The sequence below is a fragment of the Diabrotica virgifera genome, chromosome 3 (assembly GCF_917563875.1).
Source record: "Diabrotica virgifera virgifera chromosome 3, PGI_DIABVI_V3a".
Taxonomy (NCBI): domain Eukaryota; kingdom Metazoa; phylum Arthropoda; class Insecta; order Coleoptera; family Chrysomelidae; genus Diabrotica; species Diabrotica virgifera.
This window is the reverse complement of record NC_065445.1, coordinates 245,206,171-245,226,720: the sequence shown is the minus strand read 5'-3', so window position 1 is coordinate 245,226,720 and position 20,550 is coordinate 245,206,171. Positions and strand designations below refer to the sequence as shown.

The window sequence follows — 20,550 nt, the reverse complement described above, 5'->3', positions numbered from 1 at the left end:
AATAAATCGAAAAACTGAAAGATCCTCATGAGAAAAAGCATATTAATATTATGTAGGTAAAGTCACAATGGGAACAAAAACCAACTTATTTCACAAAATAAGAATCGGAAACGAGGATATAACATCTATTCTTCGCATAGAGTAGTGAAAAATTCAAATTTTGTCGAAGTGACTGCACTATCACTATTTATCGATATCGATCATAAAATAAAGAATAAGAAAGATCAATCAATTTTTAACAATATTTCAAATTAAAATATAAAATAGTTATTTGAAAATCATATTACAATGAATTTAAAGAAGGTAATATGGATAAATCCAGACCCTTTGAAAAGAGGATTCCCTAATACGAGGACTGGCCAAGTACCTAAGAGGTGGAGGCCATGAAACTAAAAGAAGAAGACTAAGAATGTCAAACGTCATGTGGAAAAACTAGGTTATATTTTTAAAAGAAAGTAAACTTTACTTTAAATTCATAGAGTTAAATATTAGCATAGAGAGAGTGTCATTCAGAGCGAAGTGACGACACCATCTTTTTTATTTGGATTAGTGCTGTTTCACTCTTACGCATAGTAAAGCTGCTACAGTTGTCCTCCTCTTCCGTGCCTATCTTCACACTGAATGTCATTATAGATTCTCGATACAATGTGTTAGAAGGAGATGCAGCAAACCAGTCCCTGAGATCTTGTCGTCAGGAAGCGCGGAAGGTAGGCTCCCTCTATGTTAATATATACCTCTATGTTTAAATTAGTTGATTTGATTTATTCATAAGAATTAGTTTATAAGTATAAATAAAATGGCTTCGACGTCCACTTCAGAAGTAAATGCAGGCAATAGTAATAAACCTGTGTGTCTAATAGTTTTGGGAATGGCTGGTAGTGGAAAATCATCATTAGTTACAAGATTAGCCAGTTCTGACAAAAAGCCCTATGCAGTAAATTTAGATCCAGCCTGTAGTAATTTAAATTATTTTGCAAATATAGGTAAGTTTATCTTTTTCTTTTTGTAGGTATAGACATGACTCTGTTTGTTTTTTCAATGTGCCTCCAGTAAGTTGTCCTTCCATCATTTTTGTTCTCTTCCCACTAATGGTCTTTCTATTGGAATTGTCTATCGCTGCCCTTACTACTCTATTTGTTGTCATTCAGCGTATGTGGTCGTTCCATTCAACTCTTCTGTTTCTTACCAAGCTCTGCCCCATGACACCTCCATCAATTTTTCTAAGAGTTTTCACTTCTGCTGCTTATAGCATTATTTTTGTCCTCTCTGTGTCAGGGTCTAGCTTTGCAATTGTCTCCATGACATAGTCTCTGCTTCACGACAGTTAATACCTAATGAAAGAGTTAAAATTAGCGCCAAATTAAATGATTGGTTATTTGCAACTATATTACAATAATGTATTTTAGTGGTTAGGTTCAAATACTGCGAAAAAACGAAAAATGAGAAAAATGTCAGATAGGACATTATGCATGTACACAGTCGATATGTCATTGTTAGTGTGATGATTTAGTTTTGTAAATTTTGCCTTTCATTTCTTTTCCGAAATTTTTATTTCTCTATTTTCTTATAAAGATATTTAAACTCCATCACTTGCTCTATTATCTGACTCTCCAGCTCTTATTTACATCTTATATACTTACATAGTTTTTTATTATTTCATCCATGATCAGGTTGAACAACAGAGGACTCAGGGAATCCCCCTATCATATCCCATTTCCAGCTTCAATTTGGTCAGTTAGTTCTTTTACTTTTATTGTGTTCTGATATTTTCCATTGTTTTAATTATTCCTAGAGGTACCTGCCTTGCATACAATAAATGGATAACATCCTTTAATTTGACCCTATCAAATGCCTTCTTAACATACACGAAACATGAATGTGCTGGTTTGTTGTTTTCTAATAATACATCCTGAACTTGAATGATAAACTTAGCTTATAAACATTAATCAAACCTTTTCTTTACATATTGTTTTTTTAGATATTCGAGACACAGTGAATTATAAGGAAGTAATGAAACAATACAACTTAGGTCCAAATGGAGCAATAGTTACATCTTTAAATTTGTTTTCAACAAAGATTCCCGAAGTAATTGATTTTATTAAAAAATCACAGAATGAATTGTGCATATTAGATACACCAGGACAAATAGAAGTTTTCACATGGTCTGTATCAGGCTCGATTATAACAGATACATTGGCATCTTCATTTCCTACAGTTATATTGTATGTTGTAGACTGCGTAAGAAGTACTTCTCCTGTAACATTTATGTCTAATATGCTCTATGCTTGCTCCATCTTATACAAAACCAGGTTACCCTTCATTATTGTTATGAATAAAATAGATATAGTAGATCACTCATATGCCAAAGATTGGATGACGAATTTTGAAGTATTTCAAGAAGCTTTGGAATCGGATGAAAGTTATATTAGCAATTTGACAAGGTCTATGGCGCTAGCCTTGGATGAGTTCTACCAAAATTTGAAAGTTTGTGGTGTGAGTGCAGCCACGGGACAAGGAATTGAAGATCTGTACAAACTTGTTGACAAAGCTGCTGAAGAATATGAAAAGTATGTAAATCTATTATTTTATCATTTGACGATATATTGTTTCAAAGAGAAACGTTTCTATAAACTTTGAATTGGAGTCTTGGCAAAAAAAATAAACGAAATACGAGAAATTGCTGAAGACTTATATCTTTCTAAGTCTACAGTTGTGGATGTACTTAAGCATCATGCATGAGAGTGGAAGTATCCAAATTGAAAATTTACAAACTGTGCTGTTGCAACACTTTATGAGCTATAATAGCACAATGGAACTCAGAAACAGGAAAAAAATTATCAAGGAAATGGATACACAAATCAGGGCTCAGTTTTGTGTAATGTTTTCATTACTTGTAATGTTTTAGGTGAAAAACATCCTCTGCTAATAGGGAAGCAGAAAAGAAATCTCTGCAATTGGACAAAATCAAAAATTTCATGTACCATTGATGGCTGGGCTAGATTCATGTTCAGTGACAAATCGAAATTTGATGTTAACATGGAGGACATTCGAAAACAGGTTGTTAGAAGTAAAAATGAAGCATTATATAAATATTGCCTAAAAAGAACCCTGAAGTCCCAAAGCAATTATGATTTAGGGGTGTATATCATCAGCGGGTATAAGAAAATATGAGGTGGTAGAATGCACAATTATCACAGCAAAGTATCAAGACATTCTGGAAAAGAGTCTTGTAATAAGTGCTCAGGATCTCTACTTGAACTTGAATTTTATATTCCTGCAGGACAGTGCTGGATGCCATACAGCTAAAACAACTAAAATGGTTTGGAGACAATAACATAAAAGTCCCCTCATGGCCTTCTAACAGTCTAGACCTTAATGTTATTGAGACATTGTGGTATAAGATGAAATAGAAATTGTGTAATGATCCCCAGAGGACTGTCGTTGACTTAAAGAAAAGATTAAGTGAATTATGGGATAGTTTTGACCCTGACTGTGTAAGGTCAATCCTTAGTAAAAACAATGCCAGGCAGGATTGCAGTGGTTGTAAAGACATGTGGCGATGTAAGACCATACATAATAATTATTTAGTATATAAATAATAATTTCTTGAATTTTCCAAAAATTTAGTTGCCACGATATCATGCAATATTTTCGTTTACTTTTCCACCAAAAATGCAATTCAAAGTTTATAGAAACCAAGCCATTTCAATATTTTACTATTAACTAGTGATTTTGTCTGTCAGTGACCGGGAATACAATCAATTGGCTTCGACAGTCACTGCACTCAATTTTTTGTGACACCCTCCATTTTTTTCTGATTCCCCCGATTTTTTCTGGCACCCAAAATGGGGGCGCCACAATTAGCTTTTTTTCTGCTGGTGTTATAGAAAAATTAATTTTTTAAATGTTGTTTAAATTTCAGCCCTAATACCCTAATCTGGGTACATCTTGGGAGTCAGATAGGTACCACTCCATTATGGAGTGTGATTGGTTTGATCTTTGGACATGTGAGTCCCACTGTTCCATTAGAACAAACATATGTCTCCTGAGGCTAGCGTTATACAAGTACGTGTGTGTATGCGTGGGGGGGGGCGCCTGTACTAGTTTTACAGGCGGGCACCTCATACCCTATGCCGGTACTGGTAGGGCTCATTTACCGTGATAGACACTGGAATAATATATGTAATAATTTCAATGAAAGAGATATATAAGATAAAAAGACTGACAATCATCTTTGTACTAGATCAAAAGACCATGTTATTTGTATTTTCTACTAAATTTTTATTTTGTAGTGAATATCGAGTAGAGTGGGAAAAACTCAAAGCAGAATCTGATGCCAAAAAGGCAGAACAAAATAAAGAAGATAAAGAGAAGCCTAATGCAGATACATCATCTGGCTCTTTAATAACAGAGCTTCCTAATGGGAGAGAACTGTCAGATATCTATTTGAGGCATCCTACAAATGAAAGTAGTACTGACTCGGAAGGTGAAGAAGAACCTTTTAATGGTATGTTTAATTATACACACACTGGCAAAATTAGCCGAACACCTTAAAAATGGGACATGTTTGATGTCTCGAATCTCCTAACCCTGTTGTCCGATTTGAGTGATTCTTTTAGTATGTTATATCCTTATTAGTTAAGAATATCGGTGTAATAATATTGTTGCTAGACAGGTAAATGTAATTTTATACCGGGTGTTACAATCATACTGTGTTTTTTTCTTAAAGTTCGGAACACGCTGTGGAATATTCTAGCACTAGCATATATAAAATATTAAAATTAAAACTCGATTGTAGACTTAGGCTTTCTTAAAATTTTCTTTTTTGATTCATTTGCTTATGTTGGAAAATAAAAAAGTTATGTGCTTTAACAACTAGCCATGCTTTTTATCAATAAATCCTCATAGTAGGGAAGGAAAGTATGCTAAATTTGCAGTCACTCGAGCGTTATGGGGACCTATTGGATTGTGAAGAGTGGGTGCTAAAACCAAAAAAAAGTTAAGTTAAGTTTTCCATAAAGTGTGGAACTCTCCATTTTTTAATTTAATTTTCCATTTCCACCAATCGTTTTTTCCGATTATAGGAAATATAGGCTATATCTATCCATAATTGGAAAAAATGTTGCGAATAAAAGTTGCTTATTTTTACGTCAAGGATCCAAATCTGCAATAAAAATTGGGGGCTCCTATTTAAGATTTTAAAGTAACCCCCCACCTTACCTCCTGGGGGGTCGTGTTTGGTGCCATTCAGTAGATTTTTGAAAAATATTGAATAGGTGTATTTTGCAGTTTTACGATCTGATGTTCATTTCGCGAAATATCGCAGGGTTCGTATTTAAAAATTTTAATTTACTTCCCACCCCTCCCCCTGTGTCACGAGCCCCCACGGAGGTGGGGTAGGGATTTAATTTAAAATCTTAAATAGGAGCCCCCAATTTTTACTTCAGATTTGGATTCTTTACGTAAAAATAAACAACTTTTATTCGACACATTTTTTCGAATTATGGATAGATAGCGCCATAATCGGAGAAAAATGATTGTTTCAAAATGGAAAATTGAATTAAAAAATGAAAAGTCCCCACTTTATGGAAAACTTAACCTTTTTCTGATTTTAGCACATACTCTTCACAATCCAATAGGTCCCCATGACGCTCGAGTAACTGCAAATTTAGTATACTTTCCTCCCCTACTATGAGGATTTATTGATGAAAAACATGGATAGTTGTTAACGCACATAACTTTTTTATTATCTTACAAAGTAAATGAATCAAAAAGGAAAATGTTAAGAAAGCCTAAGTCTACAAACGAGTATTGATTTTAATATTTTTCCACCTACCTCTACCGAAAGTATACTTTTCCAGACCTGATTGTAGGGAGCAAAGTTGTACTTTTCCTCCCTAGGGAGGAAAATATTTTTCCTCCCTAGGGAGGAAAAGTAAAAGTGACGTCATGGTATTTCATTCATGAAATATAACTTATTGACAATATCTATTTTCGAAGTATCTATACATTTTAACGTTTATTTATAAAACACCCTGTATTTTGCAGAATGGTAAAAAACAGTAAATTGTTATTTTGATTTAACAATGTTTACATTAATGATTTGACTTATATTTGACAGTTGACAGTTATATTGTACATACTTGTTAGTTTTAGTTCTAATAAATTTTGTTGGTTAGTTACATAAATAAATTAAGTAAAAATGAAAAAATGACTTGTTATTTGAGGAAGGTGGAAAAACCATATGTATAACATGGGAGTAAAGTGTCTTTTCCTCCCTTGAATGATTACTCCCCTCCGCTACGCGTCGGGCAGTAAACTTCATTCTCGGGAGAAAAAGTTACACTTTCCTCCCTTGTTATACAAATAGCTATTACATATGCTAGAATATTCCACAGGGTGTTCCAAACTTTAAGAAAAAAACACAGTATGCTTGGTACACCCGGTATAAAATGATATTTACCTGTCTAGCAACAATATTATTACAACGATATTCTTAATAATAAGGCTATAACATACTAAAAGAATCACTCAAATCGGACCAGTGGTTTAGGAAATTCAAGACATCAAACATGTCCCATTTTTAAGGTGTTCGGCTAATTTTGCCGGTGTGTGTATATCTGATAAAGAATCAAATAAAAACAATTTTTATAAATATTTTTAGCTGTAAATAATGAAGAAGAGGCAGAAACATTCCAAAAGGTATTGAATCAGCAGAGGATGATGCAGGTTAAAAGAGCAAAAGAGGCAGAAATGAAAAAATCACAAAACACATGAGCTATTGTATTATGTATTATGCTTATATAATTTTTTTATACATTGATTAAAGATAATTTTTAATAAATAGTTTACTGAGTTATTTCTTTTTAAACCCCTTAATTTTTTGACAACGACCGACCAAAAAAAATTAATTTATTTTTAATGTAAAAAGCGATCCTAGTGCGCAGGTCAGCCCAACTAGTACATGCATTTATCCAATTACTGAAATAATCGCCACGAAACTGTCACTGGACGATTACAACTTTTGTTAGAATAATCGGAAGGACGATGCGATGAACGATCCTAGAAGAGATAAGTTTATATGGATTATGTTTTATACTTGAATAAGCATGTAAGTGTTATTAGTCCGTTCTTTAACGGTAAAATATTACAAAACTTCTAAATTGTAAAGAACCGCTTGGATTGACATGAAATTTGGCATACACATAGCTAACAAGTCAAAGAAAAAAAGTGATATTGTGCCGATATGTGCTTTTGCCCTGGGGGTGGTGTTCACCCCCTCTTGGGGGTGAAAAAATATTCTTCCAAAGAAAGTCAGGAAATGGATAAACTGGCTAATTTTAAGTAACTTTTGTTCTATAGAGTTTTTTCACTTCAATACTTTTCGAGTTATTTGGCAGTGAATATGTTAATTTTTTCAACAAAATAGCCACGCTTTTAGACGGTTTTTCGCAAATAACTCAAATAGTGAGTATTTTGTCGAAAAAACATTCTTAGCAAAAATATAGCCTGTAAAAAATTTAAAAAATGATGTATATATCACGTCTCTACACCTAGTAGAAGCAGAGTTATAGCTAATGAAAAATAGGTTCATATTCGTCAAATTCCAAATGGAATACTTTAACGTGAAATAACCAAAAATGAAGCACATTTCGGAGAAAACTCATTACAACTTATTTAAAGTGTTTAAAAAAAGCTTCATTTTTGTTTTATAAAAAAAAAATTCTAGCATCAAAATTAAACAAGTTACTCTCAAAATAAAGTTAGTCCCTTTTGGTTTTGGTAAAAAAATCGAGAAAATCACCCCCTAATTAGTATCTTAAATGAACTTAATCGTCACGACTTCACAAGTTTCTTGACTCTTGTATATATTGTTTATATGATCTGCAAGTTTCATCGGTTCAAAGTCCTTATTATTGAAACGGCTGTAGTTAAAAGGGGTTGAACGAGTCACTGATCACGAATGTATGCAAATTTAGAAACACCATATCTCAATCAATTTTTGTCTAACAGAAAAACAAAAAAATACATGATATTCAGAGGAGCAAATCTGACTTTTTTTGTTTTTCCAGATTTTTGGTATCTCTAACAATTTTTAAGTTATTTTGAAAAAAAGCATATTTTTCAAAATTTAAATTTTTAAAAATTTTACTTTGAAACCAAATTTTTTCAAAAATAAGCACTTTAAATCGATGAAACTTACAGATCATATAAACACAATATAAGTAAAATAATTTGTGGAGCGGTAACGATTAATTTCATTTAAGTTGCTAATTAGGGTGTGGTCTTCCCGATTTTTTTTTTTGCAAAAACAAAAGGGACCAACTTTATTTTGAGCGTAACGTGCTTAAATTTAATGCTAGAAACTTTTTGTAAAAACAGAAGTAAAGCTTTTTTTAAGCACTTTAAAAAAGTTATAATAAGTTTTTCCCAAAAAGTGCTTAATTTTTTGGATATTTCACGTCGAAATATTCTATTTGAAATTTGGTGAATATGAATCTATTTTTCATTGGCTATAACTCTGGTTCTACGAGATCTAGAGACCTAAAGTGTACACCATTTTTTTTTACTTTTTTATAGGCTATATTTTTGCCAAGAACTTTTTTTTCGACAAAATACTTACTTTTTGAGTTATTTGCGAAAAACCGTCTAAAAATGTGGTTATTTTGTTGAAAAATGAACATATTCACTCGCAAATAACCCGAAAAGTGTTGACTTGGCGAAAAAGCTCTATAGAACAAAAATTACTTAAAATTAGTCAGTTTACCCATTTCCGGACTTATTTTGGACATATATTTTTTCACCCCAAAGAGGGGGTGAAAGTCACCCCCAGGGCAAAAGCACACATCGGCACAATATCACTTTTTTTCTTTGACATGTAAGCTATACGTATGCCAAATTTCATGTCAATCCAAGCGGTTCTTTAAAATTTAGAGCAAAAACCGTGAAAGAATGGACTATATAACTTACAATCCCATGTAAATGATAAATGTCAATAAAACGATCGTTTTTTTTTGCTTTCACATTATTATTTTCAATTCTCGAATGCATTCGAGTGTGACAAATTATAGTAACATAACGTACAACGCCGCTCGAATTATCTCGAGTGTGCACAGTTTAGCGCACTAGATTTAACTCGAGTGTGCACGTTAAGGGGTTATGGTTATGGCACGTCGAGGCAGGACCCACTTGTGAGCCCTTCAGACACTTAGACCTCCTACGGCGAGTCCATTGTATCACCCCTATCTTACGAACCAGGTTCATGAGAACCTGGTCTGTCGGCGTTTATGGGGCCCAGGCTGCACCGAGCTCCCATGCTAGTCCCCCAGAAACCTTATGGCCTCACAGAAAGCCACAAGTCTCTTAAAAGACAACTCCCTCACCTTCTCGGCTGCATAGATGCCGATCCCAAGATCTGCCACCTGAATAGCAAAAATGCCTAGGACTCCCAGAGGACATGTGAGGAGGTTTCCTACTCCTCATTACATAGACGGCACCGTGAGCCATCCGCCAGTCCAAGCAGATGAAGGTGCCGTCGGAGTCTACAGTGGCCGGTGAGCATATACTGACCACCAGGGAACATCTACGATCCAGAAGAAGCAGTTGGGCTGTAAGACTTTTGGATGGCCCCACTATGTGGAGCCTGGCCTGTCTCATACACGTTAAGGGGTTAATAGACTGGTATATAATAAAATATACCCTCACCTTAATGGTGGATTCGCCCAACTAGAATACAATAATTCTATTTGTTAGAGCTTCCTTTGTTCATTGAGAGATAAAGGCATGTATCTAATAACATTTCTTGCCTTTTTACTAGAAAAGAAAATTAACTTATTGACTTGGGCGTTTGGTCCATGGTAACTAGTCCGCCACGGAGTACTTACCTTCCGAGTTGAACAATATTTTTATAGAATGTCGGCAAATATTGGGAAATGTGCTCGAGCAGACACTGTTAGGCTTTCTTCTAGTGTTTCCATATAAATTTTGTCTTCCTTTCAGGAAACTGACTTAATCCACAATATTGTCATTTTCCTTCACAAATTATTTTCTTTTTTTTAAGTATCTGTAAATATGTAAAAATAATTTGGCCGTCTGGATTAAACGTTGGCATCTTTGATATCAGTATCCACAAAAAATTATTGATATATTGCGTTTTTACAATCTACTCTATATACAGGGTGTAACAAAAATACAGGTCATAAATTAAATCACATATTCTGGGACCAAAAATAGTTGGATTGAACCTAACTTACCTTAGTACAAATGTGCACATAAAAAAAGTTACAGCCCTTTGAAGTTATAAAATGGAAATCGATTTTTTTCAATATATCGAAAACTATAGAGATTTTTTATTGAAAATGGACATGTGGCATTCTTATGGCAGGAAAATTAAAAAAAAATAATAGTGAATTTGGTGCACGCCATAAAAAATTTATGGTTGTTTTGTTCCCTTAAACCTCCCCTCCCCCCCAAACTTTTGTGTACGTTCCAATTAAATTATTATTGTGGTACCATTAGTTAAACACAATAGTTTTGTTCCCTTAAACCCCCCCCCCCCCCAAACTTTTGTGTACGTTCCAATTAAATTATTATTGTGGTACCATTAGTTAAACACAATATTTTTAAAACTTTTTTGCCTCTTAGTACTTTTTCAAAAAGCCAGTTTTTATCGAAATATTTTTCAAATCCACCACATATTTTTGTGTATGGCTAAGTATAGGGTAATAATATGAAAATTTATTTATAATTTAAATTTTTAGGCATATTTTGAACAATATTAAAAAAAAGCCACATCTCGATAAAATGTGTCGTATCGGAAAAATATTAAAAGGCATAAAAGTTTTAAAAACACTGTTTAACTAATGGTACCGCATTAATAGTTTAATTGGAACGTACACAAACATTTGGGGGGTTTAAGGAAACAAAACCCCCACAAAATTTTTATGTAAACATATTAAAAAAGAAGCCGCATCTCGATAGAAACTGGCTTTTTGAAAAAATACTAAAGGTAAAAAAGTTTTAAAAATATTGTTTTTAACTAATGGTACCACAATAATAATTTAATTGGAACGTACACAAAAGTTTGGGGAGTTTGGTTTGGTTTAAGGGAACAAAACCCCATAAAATTGTTATGGGGTGTACAAATTTCACTGTTATTTTTTTTTAAGATTTTCCTGCCATAAGAATGTCACATGTCCATTTTCAATAAAAAATCTCCAATAGTTTTCGATATATTGGAAAAAATCGATTTTCATTTTGTAACTTCAAAGGGCTGTAACTTTTTTTATGTGCACATTTGTACTAAGGTAAGTTAGGTTCAGTCCAACTATTTTTGGACCCAGAATATGTGATTTAATTTATGACCTTTGTTTTTGTTTCACCCTGTATAAAGTAATAAGTAAATAGTCTGTAAGTCAATTAAGGTGAATCAGGTAGCGTCCAGTGACGGTTCTATAAGTATTATTGTGGTAGTTCGTCTGGCTATACTCTCTTCAGGCTTCTTTCAGCAAGTGGTTGGGTGAATAAATTATTTATCAATTCGTTGTTGTCGTCAGTGGTGCCATTTTTATATTTTATTAAACGCTCCTTTATTATATCCTTGATTAGTGGGATGTCCATATCATTGTGAAGTATCGGATAGATACGTACAATGGAGCTTTACCGCAGTATTTTGGATTGGAATGTTTGGAGTATCTTCGTATTTGAAGGTTTACTGCAGCCCCATAGTTCTATTCCGTATGCCCAAACTGATATGAGTATATCTTTGTATAAAGCAGTTTATTTTCAAGAGAAAACTGAGACCTTTTGTTAATTAGCCACTTCATATCTTTTAGTTTAAGACCTAATTGTTTCAGTTGTTTCGAGTTTAAGACCTAATTGTTTTAGTGAGTTTTTCATCCAGATGCAATCCCAAGTATTTGACAACTGGTTTTATGGAAATCGGGGTATTATTTATAGAAACTTGATGACATCCAGATTTTTTTGTTGCATGTAAAAGTAATTTGTACTGATTTGCTGGCATTAACATTCATCTTCCATCGCTTAAGCCAGTTTTGTAATTGGTCTAAATGATTTTGTACTTTTTGCCATACTATATTAGGGTCGACACCCACTGCTAATATTCCCGTATCATCGGCAAAAGTAGCTAAAAAGGTATTACTTCTGGTTGGAACGTCGGCTGTAAATATCAGATACAGAAATATAGTATCCAAAAAATGTGCCTCCATTTCTGTGACCAGGGAGTTTTCAATATACAATACATCTCTTTACTTGTAAATATGTTCGCAGCTTTTAAACCAAAGGGAGATATTGTAGGGGGGCTTGCAGAAGGAATAAAAATAAAACCAGATAAAATCAGATGAATTTTTTACTGTGAACACAATATTATACACGTTTTTAAATAAATCCTTTAAAAAAAGACAAAGTCTTTCCTCTCGAAATAACTAACAAAAATGTATACAAAAAAGTATTTAATAAAATCCTACTTGTCATATAAATACATCATACCTAAATATAACTATTTCACAGATTTTTCAAATAACGCACGTTTTACAAACGTGCATTAAAATTAATTAAAAAGAGGGTACCAAACGTCTTTGATTCGTTAATGTTTATCTGTGATTGGGAAATTTCTAACCGCAAAGAGACAATTGGTGAATAACTCTCATGTCTAGGAACTATACATTTCCTTATTCGTGGATCATGTATTTAAAGTAAAACAAGGTATCTGAGACTCCTCAATATTCAGCTGAGCAGGATGATATTGTTCGAGGTGTAAAATTATATAAACACGGAATCATTTCCTAAAACAGGTAGATCCAATGTTTATGGAATTTCACACCTCGAACAATACCACCCCGCCCAGATGAATATTAATGAGTATACCAGATTAGATTTCGATGTAGATTTTTTGTTTCATTCTGACATCTATTTCACCACCTCCTGAACTTTTTAAATTAAAAAAAAAAAAAATAAAATAAATAAATAAATAAGATAAAAAACGTTTATCCTTTTTAATTGTCATTTTATTAGTAAATTTTATATTATGAAAGTTTGTTAACGAATTCGTTCGACTTACGAGACAACACTTACGAGATTCAAAGTAGGATAAAATGGGACTTTTATGATGAAGTGTATCATATACCATACCATACCGACGTATTTTCGCCTCCAGTTACTGGGATCCTAGGACAGATTTGATTTGTGGAGTTTGTAAAATTCCATCAACGAATATATACTCTCCTAGAAGAAGAGTTTGAATGGAACAGATGGTAACGTTTATTTGTCCCTTGAAAATACCGTAGTCATTGTCAGGCCACATGCACCTACTCAGTAGGTGCACAAAATCCTATGCTAAAACGTTACAGGGCAGTGCCATTCTATTACGTCTATATTCTTTGATTCCATTATACCTTAATCGGACATCTTGGATTTTAAAGCACCCTAATATATGTCTGTGTAGATATTGGCATTGAATCCGACCCGGGCCGACCGTCACATGTAACACCGTTGCCGTATCCTCTATTTTTTCATACTATCACGTTACAATTTTTTGTGATATTATATTAAATATATTTTGTGTGTGAAATGTATCATTTTTGTGTATTTTAGGTATGTTCTAATATGTTATGTATATATAGGTTTTTACTTGATTATTTTAAATCATTGTGACGTTTAACTTGCTAGAAACCTTGTAATATTGTGTACCTAATGTGTTAAAAGTAAGTAGTTTTGAAACACCAATTAAGTAAAGTTTATTATGTTGTTGTTTTCACCAATTTTGAAAAAATGTGAAAACATGTCCACGTCCGTCTTGTCTGTCTGTTTGCAAACTCAACTCCTTCGTCATTATACCAGGTAGAATGACAAATGAGGTGTCAAATGAAAGCTTATCCAAGGATGGTACTAAAGGTGAGAAATTTAACCTAGGCTGTCTGTCCGTCTGTCTGTCCGATCGCGTATATGATTCCTTCGTCACTGTACCAGGTAGAATGACAAATGAGGTGTCAAATGAAAGCTTATAATCCAAGGATGGTACTAAAGATGAGAAGTTTGACATATGTTGTCTGTCCGCCTGTCCGTCCGACCTGGTATAGTGACGGAGGAGTTATATTCGCGGACAGACAACCTAGGTCTAATTTCTCACCTTTACTACTATCCTTGGATTATAAACTTTCAGTTGACACCTCATTTGTCATTCTACCTGGTATAGTGACGGATGAGTTATACTCGCGGTCGGACGGACAGACAGCCTATGTCAAATTTCTCACCTTTAGTACCATCCTTGTATTATAAGCTTTCATTTGACACCTCATTTGTCATTCTACCTGGTATAGTGACGAAGGAGTTATATTCGCGGTCGGACAGACAGACAGCCTATGTCAAATTTCTCACCTTTACTACGATCCTTGGATTATAAGCTTTCATTTGACATCTCATTTGTCATTCTACCTAGTATAGTAACGGAGGAGTTATATTCGCGGTCGGACGGACAGGCGGACAGACAACCTATGTCAAATTTCTCACCTTCAGTACCATCCTTGGATTATAAGCTTTCATTTGACACCTCATTTGTCATTCTACCTGGTATAGTAACGGAGGAGTTATATTCGCGGTCAGACAGACAGACGGACAAACAACCTACAATAGGTCTAATTTCTTACCTTTAGTCCTATCCTTGGATTATAAGCTTTAATTTGACACCTCATTTATCATTATACCTAGTATAATGACGGAGAAGTAAATGTTATTATTCTATTATTCTTGTAGGTATATTTAACATTGATTGAAATTATGAAAGAAATATATAGAAAACAGCATGGCAACACTGTGAATAAAAATGCAGCCACAATAGGGTGCTTTAAAATCCAAGATGTCCCCTTAATCATCGGCCTGTCTTGAGCCATAAAAGAACTTATTGTTTATAATGACCCTTTCCCTGCTATTATTCTCAACGCATAACTGAAGAATCATCATCAGTTGACGCTACAGCCTTCGTGAGCCTTGGCTTGCCTCAAAACATTCTTCCTTGTTGAGTACCTGTCTTCTCAATCCCCTTACTTCAATCTCACGGAATACTCCTTAAATCTTCCTGCACATCCTCCAGATATCTGAATTTATGTCACCCCCTTCTTCTTCTTTCGATCGGCCTATTTCATAGACATACATATATACAGGGTGTCCAGCAACTCTACCGACAAACGAATACAGGAGATTCCTCAGATAATTTTAAGACAATTTAACCCAATTCACTTAGTCCGAAAACGCTTCCTAAGGGAGCTAGAGCTATTTGAAGATGGCGTCTGGTAATTAGTTTTTCTTAAATACCTCCGGAACGCTTCTATTTAGAAAAACAAAAATTGGTATGCATATTTATCTTCTAGAGATAAATCGATTCCATCCATTGTAAATTTCTAGTACAGGTCATAGGCGTCCGTTTTGGGTAGGGCAACGGTTACTTTATCGCATAACTTTTTTGTCTGTAACTTTTAAGCATTTTTGACTCTGGATTATGAAATTGTGAGGTATTCTTGTATTAAAAGGTACTCTTGTTAAGTCGATAGGATACACCGTTTTCTAGAAAAATTGATTTGAAAATTTTTTGTTCCTTAAATTTCAAAAAAAAAATTAAAAAAAAACTATTTAGAAAAACGAAAACTTGTACGTTTAATTATATTCCAGAGATGAATCGATTTCATTAATTGCGAATTTCAAGTATCAGTCATATGCGTCGGTTTTGGGTAGGTCAACGGTTATTTTATCGCATAACTTTTTTTGTCTTTAATTTTTAAGATTTTTGACACTAGATTATTAAATTATGACGTATTATAGGAGTAAAAGTTACTCTTCGTTTAAGTTCGTAAAATATACCGTTTTTTGAAAACATTTTTCAAATTCAAGAGACGAAAAATTTTCAAATCGATTTTTCTAGAAAACGGTGTGTCCTATCGACTTAAATCAAGAGTACCTTTTAGTACTAGCATACCTTACAATTTAATAATCCAAAGTGAAAAATGCATAAAATTTAAAGACAAAAAAGTTATACGATAAAATAACCGATACCCTACCCAAAACGGACGCCTATGACCGGTACTATAAATTCGCAATGGATGTAATCGATGTATCTCTGGAAGATAAATATGCATACCAATTTTTGTTTTTCTAACTAGAAGCGTTCTGGGGGTATTTAAGAAACACTAATTACAAGGCGCCATTTTCAAACAGCTCTAGCTCCCTTAGGAAGCAATTTCGGACAAGGTGAATTTGGTTAAATTGTCTTAAAATTACCTGAGGAATCTCCTGTCTTCGTTTGTCGGTAGAGTTTCTGGACACCCTGTATTAACATAAACAGAGTGTCATGTTCAGTGAAGTGACGACACCATCCTTTTTTTTGCTCAGTGCTGTTTCACTCTTACGCATAGTAAAGCTGCGACAGTAGTTCTCCCTTTCCGTGCCATAACCCCACTTAGTTTCTCGATACAACATGCTAGAAAGAGATTCCGCCAACCAAGAGATTTTGTCAGAAAGCGCGGAGGTTAGACTGTCTATCTCAATATACAGGGTGTCCCCGAAAATAGTGCGTTCCTTAAAGGTATAGGTGAAGGCACAATGTAGAGCAAAAAAGTCTTATAACATTTTTTTCTAAAGTGATCCGTTTGACCAAAAAACGAAAATACATTTTGATATGCAAATTGAAGTCTGGCAAAAACGCGCAACTCAAAAATCTAAAGATTAAAAAAGTAGGTTTGTAGGTCGGTTGGATCTGCTAGGTAAAATAATGTAAATATCAACCAAACCCACATCCAACAACCCCAAAAATCACACCTCAAAGTAAATAAACAAGGGGTTATTACTTTAAATTTCCACAGTCACAGCAAGTTCTTCTAGGCTACGTTGCCATGTCATTCAAATTTATGAAAATAAAAACTCACTTATATGGAGAACAATGTAATTTTTTTCTTGGAAACTGTTAACTTTAGAAAAAAATGTTATAGGACTTTTTTGTTCTAAATTGTGTATTATATCCATACCTTAAAGGAACGCACTATTTTCGGGGACACCCTGTATACGTCTAAAGTCCATTTAGCAGTTATTTTGGTAGGATCATTTTCATCCATAAACATAACATGGCCGCCCATCTTGGGCGGTTAATTTTGATAGTTATCATGATGGCCCTAAGTTTGATCTATTACACCCCTATTATACTAGTTGTTGTTGCTTTCGAATGTGCCTTTGACAGCTTATCTCATGCTGCTATATGGAAAATTTTAGAGCTAAGAAACATTCCGCATAAAATAATTTCCATTATAAAGGCGAAACGCAGTGTGATACACAATGGGATCAACATGAGACAGGGACTAACTTGACGTACTTACTGGAGTCAGACAGGAATACGTGTTTTCTCCGTTTCTTTTTAACATAGCTATAGACTATGTTCTCTCCAAAGTGGACTCAGACACAAGAGGGATACAATTGAAGGTAACCACACGCCTAAACGATCTAGAATACACGGACGATATATGCATATTGGGACAAAGGTTCCAAGATGTGGCTGGCCAATTGGAAACACTTTGTACTGAAGCCAATAAAACAGATTTGAAAATCAATATTAGTAAAACCAAGTCCGTGAGAATAAATGCAAGGAACAACACGCTATTTACTAGTGACAATATGCAGAATGAAAATGTGGAAAACTTTACGTATCTTGGAAGAGTCATAACAGAAAACGGAGGTACAGAAGACGATATTCATACGAGGATACGAAAAGCTGAACAAGCATTCAGCATGCTCAACAGTGTTTGGGGGTCTGGCGAGTACACTACAAGGACAAAGATCCGAATATTCCAGTCAAATGTCATGTCTGTTCTACCCCACGGATGTGAAACCTGGAAAGTGACAAAAACCCTTACAGACAAACTGCAGGTCTTTGTTAACAAATGTCTACGAAGAATTGTTCGTTTTCTGGCCTAAAATCATCAGAAACGAAGATCTACTTACACCTGACCGAACAAAAAAAGGATAGAAAATGAAATAATGTCCAGAAAGTGGGGTTGGATCCCCGCTTTGAAAAAATAGTTCCACCGTTGAAACACCCCGAAAAAATAGTTCCAGTATTGCAAAGACTGCACTAGAGTGGAATCCTCAAGGAAAAAGAGAAAGAGGTTGCCCAACACAAACTTGGAGAAGATCCATCATGGACGAGATAAGAAGTCAAGGAAAGTCTTGGAATGGGGTGAAGGCCTTAGCGCAAAATAGAACCCGATTGCGCGTTTTCACTAAAGCTCTATGCTCCACTAGGGAGTTCAAGAACCTTATATATAATATGTAATAATTAAGGATAAAATTAAAAATCAAAAACGTTTGGTTCCCTTTGCTAAGATTGGCTTTCCAAATAAAGAAAAAAAATTAATCCACACGATACGATTCACTGGACTACAATGCAACTCATTTTTGTAGTGCCGCAAAATACTATATTTGCCCTGTATTTGTTTCCTAAAAAGTTACAATTGATATCACAAATTCGAAAAATTAACAAACAATATAAGTTAAGGACGAAAAAATACACTGGCAAATTTGTGATATCAAGTGTTCAACTGATGATAGCGTTTTTACTTCACTTTTCAGTCTCTTTAATCTTCGAAAGTTTTTTCCTCTGTCTTTTCCGCGTCAGACGATAGAGCCTTGATTAAATCGTCTACACAATTTTTTGGAATGAGTGTACCTGTAACATAAGAAAACATGTATTACTAAGTATTACTTTCAATAGTTTCGGCTACATCTTTATACTATTGAAAAGGTGAGACTAAAAAGCGATACATTTGTATTATTTAGAGCAGTGACGGCTGGTAAATAAAAGCTATTTAGCTGTTTGGCCCAAAAGTGGGGTTTTCTGAAGCCTTAAGGTAGACTGTAGGCTAGCGTCACACTGGTATGGATAACAACGCAGTATTTTTTTAGTTTTTGAATTCTCGTTTTGTAGAGGCATGTATCTTGTTTGGGGCAAAAAGTTACGACCGGACTGGCTCAATGAAAAATCTTTCTGGTAATCAGAACTACTAAAAGCCATATTGTAGGACTTAAGGTTGGTTAGAAATATTAGACAAATTAACTAGGTCAAATAAATTATCAAATCTTTGAATGATCTCAGTAGTTCCAACAAGTTTAGGGGGCAACATATTAAAACGAATGTAAAAGGTTAAACCAGCAGCAACTGTGCTACTATGCACCTGAGTTACTAGTTTAAATTTCAGACTATTTGTTCCATCACAAATTAATCCCTTAATTTGTAATCTCACATTAATCTTAACTTACTAAATTTTATAGTTTCACCGGGTATAACTGTGAAACATATCGATTAATAGCTTGATTAGAGTTGATTCAACTTAGTGCAAACTGAATAAACTGCCAAATATCGTTATTTATAATTGAACTTCCGTTGTGTTGCAATCGCATCCTCGTTTAAACTGTAGTTGCAAGCTTTCAAAGTTTTTGTTACTGTGCAAAGTCAATAAACTCATTGCTGATTCGTAGTATTTTGGTGAGATTATAAATTAGCTTTCCGGACTATTTTGAGTCGCGGTCTATTTAGAATAGTTACCTCATTAACGCCGAGTGTAATTATTATCAGTAGCTGTCATTAGGGGCAGTCTATTATAGAAATTTACCTAATCAACACCTGTAATAAAACCATATTTTTTTACTCTACGACTTCAAACATTTATTTATCATCGTCGATCGAGAAGAAACGGACACATGACATTAAAAATCAATTCGAACCTTATATTACAGCGAATTGCCCACTACTTAAAACTGAAAGTATGCAGAAGCGCAGTGAGTTCTGCGACTTTTCGCCCCAATCTGTCTGCACGGAAAATATGCGTGACTTCATCAAGGTCGCAGAGTATCATTACTGTTTGTTATTAATACTGTGGTACCAGGTATTTGGGTAATACACGGCAATAGAGCTGATAAACTTGACAGAAGAGGATCGACGGCCTCACGGACAGATCTACGACGGGAAAAAAGCCTAAATCCGAAAATAGCCAGTAAATTCAGGCGGACAGAGGGAAGAATTTTATATCATCTAGCAAAAACATGTGACCTCGAAGATTATAGAGAAGAGATGGAATCCAAAGCGAAAGCTTACTAGAATTGACAACGTGGGTGACACTGTCAATTCTTTCTTGAGAATTTCTTATCATTGACTTCTTTGTGACATTCCCCAGCAGCTTAACCCGGGAACAGTCGCGCTCTTTTCTGTCATGTAATCGATCGCGCGTTATATTTCGTGTAACAATACGAATTTAGACGCGAATTTACAACAAATCTTTATGTTGTAGTGTTTTAATTTAATTGTAATACTAGAAATATTATTTCTAACAATTATTAAAGCTAATTTTTCTCACCAAAGCCATAAATTCCAAAAGAAGAAAAAAAAATAAACCTACGCATTACTACACTCTTCCTCGAGGCATTTACGAGTTGTGTTGCAAAAGTGAGTTATGTTGCAAAAATGTTCATCAAGTTATCACGAAAAAGGATAAAATGTTA

The 20,550-nt window shown here is 34.3% G+C and overlaps 2 protein-coding genes across 8 annotated transcripts in view; one reads left to right on the top strand and one right to left on the bottom strand.

Moving 5' to 3' along the window:
- Positions 1–529: 529 nt before the first annotated feature.
- LOC114328684 (GPN-loop GTPase 1) lies at positions 530–6,846 on the top strand. The gene is made up of 4 exons (XM_028277604.2): positions 530–983; positions 1,979–2,567; positions 4,293–4,507; positions 6,665–6,846. The coding sequence occupies exons 1-4, from the start codon at positions 797–799 to the stop codon at positions 6,775–6,777; spliced, it is 1,104 nt and encodes a 367-aa protein (XP_028133405.2). The 5' UTR covers positions 530–796; the 3' UTR covers positions 6,778–6,846.
- A 5,508-nt stretch (positions 6,847–12,354) lies between these two features.
- The window catches only part of LOC114328685 (protein strawberry notch), a 140,708-nt gene continuing 132,512 nt past the window's right edge, over positions 12,355–20,550 (bottom strand). For 6 of the 7 annotated variants that reach the window (XM_028277608.2, XM_028277609.2, XM_028277606.2 and 3 more), the window contains one exon: positions 12,355–18,721. In XM_028277608.2, the coding sequence (XP_028133409.2) occupies positions 18,630–18,721 (92 nt within the window). In that variant the 3' untranslated portion in view covers positions 12,355–18,629. The remainder of the gene's footprint in view (positions 18,722–20,550) is intronic. The other variant, XR_007697319.1, reaches the window with a different exon arrangement.

Excerpts from the sequence above, each read along its gene's own strand:
- LOC114328684 (XM_028277604.2), top strand. The coding sequence starts at position 797 with ATGGCTTCGACGTCCACTTCAGAAGTAAATGCAGGCAATAGTAATAAA. Across the intron at positions 984-1,978 it reads AAATTATTTTGCAAATATAG|ATATTCGAGACACAGTGAAT; the intron begins GTAAGTTTATCT and ends TTGTTTTTTTAG. Across the intron at positions 4,508-6,664 it reads TGAAGAAGAACCTTTTAATG|CTGTAAATAATGAAGAAGAG; the intron begins GTATGTTTAATT and ends AAATATTTTTAG.